This window comes from Chanos chanos, chromosome 4 (genome assembly GCF_902362185.1).
Source record: "Chanos chanos chromosome 4, fChaCha1.1, whole genome shotgun sequence".
Classification (NCBI taxonomy): Eukaryota; Metazoa; Chordata; class Actinopteri; order Gonorynchiformes; family Chanidae; genus Chanos; species Chanos chanos.
In genome coordinates this window covers 19,627,523-19,639,176 of record NC_044498.1, presented here as the reverse complement: position 1 = coordinate 19,639,176, position 11,654 = coordinate 19,627,523, and the positions used below count along the sequence as shown (strand labels likewise).

The window sequence follows — 11,654 nt, the reverse complement described above, 5'->3', positions numbered from 1 at the left end:
CGTGTCATATTATATGTCTATATGCTAACTAAGTATTCTTACCACTAGTGTATGGTAAGCCAGTATTACCATCTAGCTCCACGCCACCCTCTCCTTTACCCACTCCTCACATGGGGCCCTTCCCTGGACTCCTGGTCTCTGGAGGAGACGGGGTGGATGGTGATGGAGACCTAGAGATCCAGATGTCTGGTATTCCGGATGCCCCTCCGCCCAGCGTGGAGCACATCCCACGTCCTCTCAGTCCCACCAAACTCACCCCAATGGTCCATTCGCCAATGCGTTACCAAAGCGACGCCGATCTGGAGGCACTGCGGAAGAAACTTGCCAATGCGCCGCGGCCACTCAAGAAACGCAGCTCCATCACGGAACCGGAGGGACCCAGCGGACCCAACATCCAGAAACTTCTCTACCAGCGCTTCAACACGCTGGCCGGGGGCATGGAGGGAACGGGTGAAGGAGTAGTGGGTACTCCATTCTACCAGCCGACCTTGGCACCGGGCGAGGGACTCGCTGATGCAGACAACGGAAACCCACCCTCCGAGACGGCCTCCGTGCCCTCTGCTACCACCGTTGCCGAGGGAACGGCCTCCGACCCCCTTCCACAAAGCGACGCTAACGATAACCAGCCACCACAGCCTCATTCTGAGACCCCTCCTGAATCCGACCAATCGCAGGATGACAACAACAACAACAACCCGGCCGGATCCTCTGCCACGTTACCCAGCCCTGTGCACGAGGTCTGCACACCTGAGGAGACAGGAACATCACCCTCTCAGCCAACGGTGGGTTGTCATGCCTGTGGGCAGCCGTGGTGACCAGACGGTTGCCGGTTTGATTCCCAGGCCCAACATCCATGGCTGTGTGCCCTTGAGCAAGGCACTTAACCCTAATGCTCCTGCGTCTGTTGTGTGTTCACTACTGGTGTGTTGGATGGGTTAAATGCAGAGACAAATTCACTGTTCACAGTGTGTGTGTGCAATTGTGGAGACTTAACTTAACATACCTAGACACACCACCCATCAACTGAATAACCGAACCTCCACAGTACAGTAGCATTGAATGTTCAGGTGTCTAATTTTAATGTGCCATCTTGTCTGACAGGAGAAGCGCACAAACCTGAAGAAGCCCAACTCTGAGAGAACGGGTCACGGACTTCGGGTCAAATTCAACCCTCTGGCTCTCCTGCTGGATGCCTCATTGGAGGGAGAGTTTGACCTGGTGCAGAGAATTATCTATGAGGTAAAAAAAAATATCCAGTCAGTCAACACACGCTCACACATGCAAAAGCACCAGTAGTCATTCTATATAATCCTGTTACAAGAGCTTGCAAAAATATATAGGGTAGTTTCTTAACAAAGTGGTAACTGCTCTGTTCAGGTGGACAACCCCAGCACCCCCAACGATGAGGGCATCACTCCCCTACACAACGCAGTGTGTGCTGGACACCACCACATTGTCAAGTTCCTTCTCGACTTCGGTGTCAACGTCAATGCTGCAGACAGTGACGGCTGGTGAGGACAGTTTAGATTTTTATGTCCAAGCTCTCCTGTTTGGATACCAACACGCAGCTTGGTGGAATGAATTTCAGTCATGCTTCATTCACTGTTAAATAAGCATTTAAAAGTCTTTGGAGAGAGCTTGCTGAATAAACCCATATGCTTTCTGTTTTGTCTCCGGAGAAAAGCGTTTGAAATATTTCAGTCATTCAGTCATCAATATTTTACTATAGCTGTGAGGGAAAAAAACATTTAGTTTGCATGTTTCTATAAATCTGAGGTAAAACATTACATTAAGAAGATGTAAGAAAAAACACAACCAGTGAAATTGATGGTGGTGTTTGTGCTGATTACTCTTTGTGTGTGTGTGTGTGTGTGTGTGTGTGTGTTTATGCGCAGGACGCCGTTGCATTGCGCTGCATCCTGTAACAGTGTTCACCTGTGTAAGCTGCTGGTGGAGTCTGGGGCAGCCATCTTTGCCACCACCATCAGTGACGTAGAAACGGCGGCGGACAAATGTGAGGAGATGGAGGAGGGATATATCCAGTGTTCTCAGTTCCTATATGGTGAGAGCCAAACCTCTGTCTGTCTGACTAGTCCTTCAGACCACTTTAGATGACCTTTGTGTTGTTTTCTGTTTTGGATTTACACCCTCAGTTTTTCTCTCTTTCTCTCTGTCTCTCTGTGCAGGGGTTCAGGAGAAAATGGGAGTGATGAACAAAGGTGCAGTGTTTGCTTTGTGGGATTTTGAAGCTCAGAGTGCAGATGAGTTGTCTTTTCAAGAGGGCGATGCCATCACCATCCTGCGTCGTAAAGATGACACAGAGACAGAGTGGTGGTGGGCCAGACTCAATGACAAGGAAGGTTACGTCCCACGCAACCTCCTCGGGGTGAGTCACCAGCAGCGATACTCAATACTCGATACACGATGCATGATATGTGATACACAATATCCATCCACAGCCTTCCTTTTGTCACGACTGATCTATTATCAAGTCTGTTCCTGAGCATCAATAGTTACATAACTGCTTTATTCCTCAGTCAGTTCCCATGTGACCCACTCCTCTGAGTATTTTAAATCTCGACCAATCACATTAGTCTTCTTACTCTGTTTGCTCCAATGATTTTATCTGCAATTTGGATCAAAAGGAACATCATAATCCTTAAAGAAATGTAATGTGTCATTGTCATGCGGCAATAAAATGGTTCACACCGCTAGACCATATAGGAATGGACTGAAAGAAACTATAAGATGTAATGTAATGTGTATCATGTATTGTAATAGGTTAAGACATAAATCGTTTTTTGGTATGTTTTTGGTGTGTTGTGTGCAGGCTGTTGGGCAGTTGTGTTAAAATGTTGGGTCTGTCTGTGTGTGTCCATCTGCAGCTGTATCCCAGGATAAAGCCGAGGCAGAGGTCCCTGGCGTAGCCCACACAGTCTGTCTCTGCCTCTCTCCTGGGTTAACAACTGGACTGCTATTTGATGGGGGAGGTTTCTGGCCCCCCCCCCCGCCCTCCTTCCCTTTGGGTTACAACTCCTCTGGAGGACTGAAGCTGCTAAACCCTGAATCCTCACTGGAGGAACAATCAACACGAATCCACACACTCCTTCACACACATACATACACACACACACACACACACACACACACACACACACACACACACATACACACACACACACATACATACACACAAAAAGAAGCAGATCAAGGAACCCTGAGTGTCTAGATCAGCTTTCCACCCAAACCACCCCACCTCCTGGAGTCTACCTGCTCCTGCACCCTAACACTCTGACCTCATCTCTACCCTGGGTCACGCGCAGAACTGGAGCACACACCTCTCCATAGAGATCAAAGCACTAACTGCTCAGAGTTGAACAATTTTCTTCATTTGGTTTTGCTGTTTTTTCCTTTTGTTTTTTTGTTTTTGTTTTGTATTGAGGAAATATACCTTGTGCTCCAGGCTGGTTCAGTCTGTTTTGCTGGTGTGTGCATTTCCTTCAGAGCTGTCGATCAAAGAGGGACTTCTGATGCTGTGAACAGTCAGTCCACAAACCTCTAAGCTTCTTATGTATGTATAAATTAATTAAGAACAGAGAGAGAATATGTATGTGGCATTCGCTGGAAGGGATTTCTCACATGCTGTATCCTCAAATGAGGAAATTTGAGGGAATATGAGTGAACGTGTGGAAGTTTCTGGATCAGGGGTAGAGAACCTTTCTACTTTGGAGCTGGTGTGTGTGTAGGTTGTGATTGCAGACATAATAGGACACATTTGATTCAGCTTGTCATGAGTAGAGGTAAGCAGCTGATTGGCTGAACCAGGAGTATTAATTTGATGGCACTGAAGTGTCCATGCACGCCACTTCATGGAAGGATGGTTGACCTCTATTTCAGAACAGACATAAGCGTGAGATTACAAATATATGGTATGCGTAGAATAAATTTATTACAGAGTCCCGATATGTTTGCTTCAAAGGATATGCTTATAAGAGAGGACTGGGACTGGTATGTGTGTTTGGTGTGTGTGTGTGTAGAATGGATATTGAGTGTTTGAGTGAGTTAATGTGTATGCTTTTTCTACAGGGGCAAATGTATTATGAGTTATATGGTGTGTATGTAGCATGTGTGAAAGAGAGAAAAAGAGTGATGAAAATAGATGATGTCTAATAACTTGTGGACGGAGAGCGAGAGAGACAGAGAAATACACAAACATGTCTAAAGCAGAAGCCAAACTAGTATCTCTGACCAGTTTATAGTGACTCAGAAAAGGCAAGTGTGAACACTACTGTCAGATGCATTTGAGACAACACTGCGTCAACAGGTCAAGGTGGGTGCAAAAACAGCACTTGGGTTAACACAAGAAAATGCCACTGAAGTCTTACACTAGCAGATGAAAAAAGGTCTGTCTTTTAAAAAATAAAAAAGCATATTTACAATTTTTTTTAAATTTTACACTACGTTCTGCTTCTTCTAATGTTGCATCTCATCAGGTGAGCTCAGTTCCCCATACCTGTCATAATTCCGACGAGCTGACGTTTTTACCCTGCCTCTCAGGCAGCAAAGAGCTTTACTGTGGTTTTACCATGTACATACAGTGAGAGAAGAGCTTTGATTCAATGCTGTAAGATAGAAACTGCCCTGGTGTGATTTGCTGTATGGTGTAAGGATACAGTGAGTCACACACCCTGTTCTCTAAATGTGCACAATAAAAAGAACATGTCCCGGCATGATACAGTGTCACTTGCCTTCTTTTTTCTGTTTGTCTTCGTCTTCAGTCTTTTTCGTTGTGTCCACTGTTTCTGGTATGGTCTTACATTGACATACCTCACTAACAGAGCTCCGTCAGGTATGTCAGTGATGTGCAAGATTAAAGATACACAGGCCTCTGGAGCCATATGGAAGTAGCTGAGAGGCAATGTTCACATACATATATCGGTATACATATAAGTGTGCAATGTTTTGTGTTGTGTTTCATAATAGGCCCAACATTGTGTATGCAAGTATACAGGCAGTTTAGCTTCACTATGGAGTTTTAGCCACTATCCCGTTCTCCACTGTGGAAAGAGTAGAGAATTAAACCAGCGGAGGTCTACTACATTTTTCTGATTAGCCACTTACTGCTATGAATAATTCATGTATTTTGTACATGCTGTTCCCCGGGAAGTAGATGTTTGTCACACAGTAATAACTTTGACCTCAAGATGGACCTCATTTCTTTTTATAAATTCAGCTGAAAGGATGAGTGGTAAAATCGTAAGCCATTTGAGAATAATACAGGGAAATGCAGGATAAAAGCTAAATGCACATAACAAGCTTTATTGGGTATCATTTTACAATGTCTTAGCTGTGGTTTATGATGCGTTTGTATCTCTGGACTTGCTAACTGCATGATACGATACAAATAGTAGCTATTTACAAGCCCAGGGATAATAATTCAGTTTTTCCTCGGTCTTAAGATGACCTGCTTTTTAAACTATAGTGGAAGACCCAGGCTTTGTGAATGCTATACTTCCTAGCTCAGCAGTCTGAAGAATGACCACTGGAGGGCAGCACAGCATTTCTGAATGTCAGAGTGGTCCTCTACTGATATCTAACCCACCTCAAGACCTTTGTTACAATCTCAACGGGTTTTTCTGTTCCTTTGTAAAAGTGATCGTTCTAAAAGTGTATTTGTGGATATAATTCCCAAGCGTGCATGTGTTAAATCAGTGGCTTGTATTTTTTGTTGTTTTAAATCTTTGTATTTTTGGTACAGTTGTATCTCTTTTCACTGTAACTCAATTAGAAACTTTTGTAAAACCTGTTTCCAAACAACTATCCCATATTTTACTAGAGATAAAGGGTGAAAGTAACAGTTTATAGCTGCACAGTGATGCAAATAAGGTAGGGGGGCACCACTCCACACAAAACCCAAACTTGTTGGAACCTGGAACATTTCTTCTCCTGACTGAACCCATTTTTAGGGCTTCACCAGCCTGAAGAAATTGTGTTACACTAAAATCTGCCTTCGTAACATGTATGTTTGAAGACTATACCTTCAGTGAGACGCTGTCCAAAGGATGGTGATAGTAACATCACTCTCCTCCTATTGAACAGAGCACTAGCATTTCTGACTGTCCTGTTTGATCATTTCTGTGTCATTTGAGTGTTAAGACCAGATTTGAGGCCAACAAAATTTACCTTTAAGGTCACTCTGCAAGGTCAAATGAAAGAAATGTGTAAAAGTCACAGGCCTCGTAAATCAGCATCATTTGAGTATTTTCAAATGCAAAGAACCTACTTGATGTACATTTGTCATTAAAGATTCAGCATACATGTATGAACCCACTTATTAGACTGACCTGGTGATTGGTGAAAGTCATTTGAATATTCATTATCATTTCCTCGTAAAATGTTATTACGTGGTGCAACTAAAAATGGAATGACACCACAAGTAACTCCATGGGCCAAAGAGACTTTATTTCAGATGTTAAGATCCATCCTCAACACTGCAAGATGTTTGAGATACAAAATCCTTCATCAGACTGATGGAAGACTCGTCTACCTTTAGTGCCACTAACGATTGGGCCGAGTGTATTCCTTTCATGTAGTTAAGATTATTGGTTTTTGAGGTGGGGGAGGGGTCTGGTGGAGGGATACTGGGGGAGGAGGTGGTCAGTTAAGTCAGGGAGGAGGTCGCGAACAGAGTTCACTTCTGGTCGGGCATGAGGTCGTCAATCGACTCGCCGGCCTCCAGGCGTTTCTCCATTTCGATAAGAAGTTTCACGCCATCTACCACCATCTGAACCAGCTCCACCTCGGAGAAGCCCAGGCGGTCTGCATTAGAGATGTCAAACACACCACCCACCGCGGCGGTGTCTACTCCACCTGTTCAAGTTAGAAGAGAGAGGGCGAGTCAATACAACAACCATGGCGAAGAGCCTTGGAAAACTGGTAAAAGATGCCAAATTCCCTTAACTGCCCTAAAACACACATTCACATTGGATTTTGAGGGTTTGATTTTGTGAATCACGGTGCATTTTACCTGTTCCACGCTTCTGGAGCCTCAGCCTCTTCAGGATCTCACCAAACTTCTCATGTTTGCTGACGTTTGGCAGTTTAACATGGACACCACCACGTAGCCCTGTGCCCAGGTTGGAGGGACAGGTGAGAACATAACCCAGGTGCTCGTTCCACATGAATTCATGACCCCTCTCTTTGAACAAAGCCTCAATCTGAGAAAAAGAGAGAGAAAAAAAAAAGGGACAAAACCAATTAATCCACTTATATACAAGAATCTCATCTCTTTTGCTTGCTAGTTCTCCAATGCATTTAAAATGGAGATTTTAGATTTGAAAATGTGTTCAGTCCAAGGGTAGGTTACTGCAAAGCAGGATTTCTCAGATAGCTGGACACCATTTAGCTACAAGTCAAAACTACTTAATAAAAAAAAAAAAAAAGGAATACTGCTTTGATGGCCTTTGCTGTTTAGCTAACTGTAAACTGAGAATGACCTACTCAGTACAGCTCTCTGGATTGACTGTGCTACACACCTTTGTCAGGCCTGTGCAGAAGCGAGTGAAGACTTCCCTCATATTGCCACCTTTCTGCATGGAGATAACACGGAGGTGATCCTCCTCATTCACCCACACTAGGAATGTCTTGTCGTCATTATGCCTAACGTGGAAAAGAAAACACAAAACCACATGATAAAACTGATCTTTATCATCACTCCCAATCACAACTGACCATGTTTAAGAGGAAAAGGGGCATTTTCTTCCTCACCAGATCCCTCTGGCATCAGGCCAATCACGAGCCATACCAGATGCCAACAGCAGTGGGGACACAGGCTTGTCAAACAGGAAGTGATCATCAATCAGCTGCTGTTGCTCTTCCTCAGTCATATTCTTCAAGGCATAATATTTCCCTTTAAATTCACCATCCAGAACATTCAAACCTGGAGACACAAAAGCACCACATGGCCTCAATCCTTATTCATGGCTGCATAACAAATTCTTAGGGTTTTTATTTAAATTTCAGTGTTTGCCAAGAGAGACACCATTAAGTCTTCCATCCTCCATCCTGTACTACTTTGATATTCAAAACAAGCAAGTCTGTCAATGTGGTAACGTTTATTGTTATTCAGATTAAGTGTGCTGGCAGTCTGAGTTATTTATTATTTATTTACTCTCAATAGACAGGTTCTCAATGGCACGTCTCTCCCCGCGGCTGCAGTGAGGTGGTAGACAGAAGCCGCGGATGCTCCTGCCAGTTCGCACTCTGGAGCTCAGAACGTAGTTGGGGTCAAGGTCATCTCCACCCTATTGGAAAACATCAGGGGTAAAGCACAGGAATCTTGTAGTTCTATTCAAACAAGAGGACCTAATGCAATGCTGTAATGAACAGGGTTGGTTTAAGCGTAGAGTGAGGGTATACCTGAAGGTTTTCTGGGTTCAGGTCAGTCTTGTGTTTGTCTGTGGGCTTGTATCCACCATGGCGGTCTTCAATTACAGGGTCTAGAAGGTCCTTGAACACATCATATGTCTCCTCATCTCCAGCAACGCAGCCGACGGTCATAATGAATGGGTGACCTGAAACAGAGACGAGAGAGTGACCGTGGTAAGGCCAAGCCTTGGCCGTAAGACGTTTGGGAGGGGGACGGATATGTGGGAATGTAAAAACCACGATGGCAGAATCCAGTGCATTATGATTTTCAACTCCCGTCGATGACGCCATCAAAAACCTACCGGGCCTAATCGCTCGCTGATAACTCTTGATTTTATCATAAGTTAAGGTGACCAGCGTGAGGTTGTTGTCTAAGGCAGTAAAGTGGTTAACTTTACAGCTGGCACTGGCTCCATCTAATCACATGCTGGATTGTAATTCAAAGCCCTGCCTCAGTTACAGAAATCTCTGCCTTGTTCACTTAAAGGCATGGAATTAAAACTAGCCACTGGGGTTCACAATACTAAATAATGAATCCCATTCAAAAGCCAAAGTCCAAGTATGTAAGTTTATCACTGGAAATGTTCTGCATGGCATGGAGAGTGTAAAACTTGATGGAATTGAGTGAATACAGTACATTTGTACATTGCTATATTATTTCTGTGAGTAGCCGTGCACTTTATATATAGAAAAGCCTTCTGAATTGAGGGGAGGTTCTTCCAAATGTTTTAAAAAAGGGGGAGGTCTCCACAGGAGGTTTGGTTGACGTTATGACTGAAATTACGCACTAAGCCAAACTAACTGAACAACCTCAAGTGAGCTTTGAGACGACAGAACAAATGGCTTGATAAACAAAGACCAATAAGGAGCTTTACCTGGGTTATCAACCCCAGTTTGAATTACGTCATCCAAGGTAAATCCACTGGGCGTTTGTTTGTCCCGCAGGGCTGCATACATCTCAGGAGTCAACACTTTAGCCATATGATTATTATGCTTGGTGAGGTCCGGGTACTCCTGCTCCGCGGAGTAGTTCATCTTCAGCAGGTTGTGGGTGTTACCGAAAGGCATGATTGTTTTCACCTGAAGCAAAAATAAGAATCAGAAACGTGTTTGTTAGGAATGCCTGACAAAACTAGTTAAATCCTGTTTGGAACACAAGGACAAAGACCCATAGCCGTATTAATCGTGACGTAACGGTATTAAAGCGAACATTTTATGCAATGAGCAAGTGACTGGAATTTGTCTGAAATTATTCCCTGAAATAAAGCAGTATAATCGAATCTCAATACAAACGTCATCAGAAACATCGTAAGTTGATTGATCGTGTCCTTGCTGACATCTCTAAATGGCAGATGCAATCGAATGATGCAAATATGATGGAATGTTTCGAAAAGGTAAAATACGTCCAGTGTAAAATCAAAAGGTATGTAAAGTAAAAGACGCATAAAGACTTTCACAGCTAAAAGTGTGCAAAAATGGTTTCACATTTGCGCGTTTTAGCGCACATATCCGTAATACGCAGTATCCTACAAAACACATCCTTAGACCTTGCAGAAAAATGAGAGTCCGCAAGGTCGTTGTTGAGGGTGAAGAGACACCCTCTATTCTCTTTGAACGCACAGCATTTTTAACAATGAACGATATCAGGCCGTTTCAAATGCCCAATATTGCTCAGTAAAACCATAAACTGATATGTCGAATATAATCTGTAGCATTTTCCCAGCAGGAAAAATAGACTTTTAAATGTCAAGGCTTTGTTCCACATCTTAAAGCATACAGCATTTGGTCATATACGGCATCATTCCGTATCACTTTTCATGGTTAAATTTCTAATGTGTCAGATTTAATCATACCATTTTGCAATACATGCATATGTTTGTCTTACCTTAGACTTCTTTTCGTTGGAAAAGACAAAATCCTTTTTTTAGTCCACAGACGAACACACCAACGTTAGTAATGGTGTCCAGAATTAAGCGGCTTTCCGTGGTTTTTATATACCAGAAGAGCTCTTTTTTGATTGGGTGCTATTTGAGTCCATTCATTCTATTGGAGAAGGAGCCTGGATCGCGAAGCCCCATAGCATCCTGCGAATGCACACATTATTTTTCTCATTTGACAGCCCTCTTCAATGTGATTGACAACAAACGTGAATTGTATGTAATTCGACGCTTGCTTGTACCGTACTTAAACAACACACCGATTATTTTCAACGAACAATTAGTTAAATTCGCTCGCTACTTGCTCCGATTAGTGACTTGTAAAAGTGCTTATACCGTAAAATAAGCATCTATGTAAGTACGCGAGGGCATTTTAGCTGTTATTTGAGCTGTCTGGTGAAACTACAATGCATATGAATAACTACGTTGGAAGTCATATTTGGCGAAGAAATGGGCATTTTTCAGCGATCAATAAGATTTACCATTGTAGAAACGTAATCGTCGTTAATGATGATCTGACATGTTATTGTGGTACTTCAGAGTTGTATAGTAACGCAAAGTTTTATATAATGGTCCATAGGCACAGATGATAATTTTACATTTGTACTGTTTTGAAAGAAGATTCTCAGTGAGACCTACGCTGATGGTTTCACTTTGGCCGCTAAAATCAAAGTCATACCACGAACACGTAGTGGTCACCACAAGAATACGTTAGAGCTGTCCTTTACTCTGATTGCCACAAATGTTAATGTCAAACGCCTATGTGCCCAGACTAGTTCAGTTTTGCTCCGTCACCCTACTGCGCCCCAGACCCAAAATATAATGGACACAGATAATACTGAGCGGATGAATAATCCACGACCGATGTTTACGTGTATGTCTAGCTGAACAAAGAATATGCTTGTTGAACAGAACTGGGTATATTAGCCTTCAGCCAAGTGACTGGCTTATTTTAGTACCTAGTTATGTTTGCATGGTCCTCAACAAGATTGCTCCGTGAGGCTGGAAATGTATTCCACAATTTCCTCCTCCACGGAAATGGCTTTCCCTGATTTATTCAAACATATTTTAACTTATGCAGTGGTGGTTATCTCTGAACAAATTAAACGGCAAATGACTTTGTTTGTCTCCGAACAAAGTCATTTGTGGCATTCAGCCCCACGGATAGCACATCCCATTTTTTCTGTAATTCATGAAAATTGTTTTTACCCTATAAACTCACAGCATGCTTTAATTCTCTGGCTGTAAGCCTGAATGTTCATCTCTGGAGAAAACTCAGGAGTAAAGGTC

General features: G+C 43.1%; 2 protein-coding genes across 3 annotated transcripts in view; one reads left to right on the top strand and one right to left on the bottom strand.

Moving 5' to 3' along the window:
* The window catches only part of ppp1r13bb (protein phosphatase 1, regulatory subunit 13Bb), a 39,553-nt gene extending 34,823 nt beyond the window's left edge, over positions 1-4,730 (top strand). Inside the window, exons 13-18 of the mRNA XM_030772155.1 lie at positions 49-782; positions 1,102-1,239; positions 1,378-1,511; positions 1,896-2,062; positions 2,187-2,386; positions 2,886-4,730. Coding sequence (XP_030628015.1) covers positions 49-782; positions 1,102-1,239; positions 1,378-1,511; positions 1,896-2,062; positions 2,187-2,386; positions 2,886-2,927 — 1,415 coding nt within the window. The 3' untranslated portion in view covers positions 2,928-4,730. The remainder of the gene's footprint in view (positions 1-48; positions 783-1,101; positions 1,240-1,377; positions 1,512-1,895; positions 2,063-2,186; positions 2,387-2,885) is intronic.
* A 1,823-nt stretch (positions 4,731-6,553) lies between these two features.
* On the bottom strand, positions 6,554-9,495 carry ckbb (creatine kinase, brain b). Of its 2 annotated transcripts, none has more exons than XM_030773037.1 (7): positions 9,303-9,495; positions 8,377-8,573; positions 8,171-8,303; positions 7,768-7,939; positions 7,536-7,659; positions 7,028-7,217; positions 6,554-6,870 (listed from the first exon to the last, which is right to left on the bottom strand). In XM_030773037.1, exons 1-7 carry the CDS (start codon positions 9,493-9,495, stop codon positions 6,692-6,694), a joined length of 1,188 nt encoding a protein of 395 aa, XP_030628897.1. In that variant the 3' UTR covers positions 6,554-6,691. The 2 variants fall into 2 exon arrangements, with proteins under 2 accessions (XP_030628897.1, XP_030628898.1); XM_030773038.1 differs by having other exon boundaries at positions 8,419-8,573.
* Between the last annotated feature and the right edge of the window lie 2,159 nt (positions 9,496-11,654).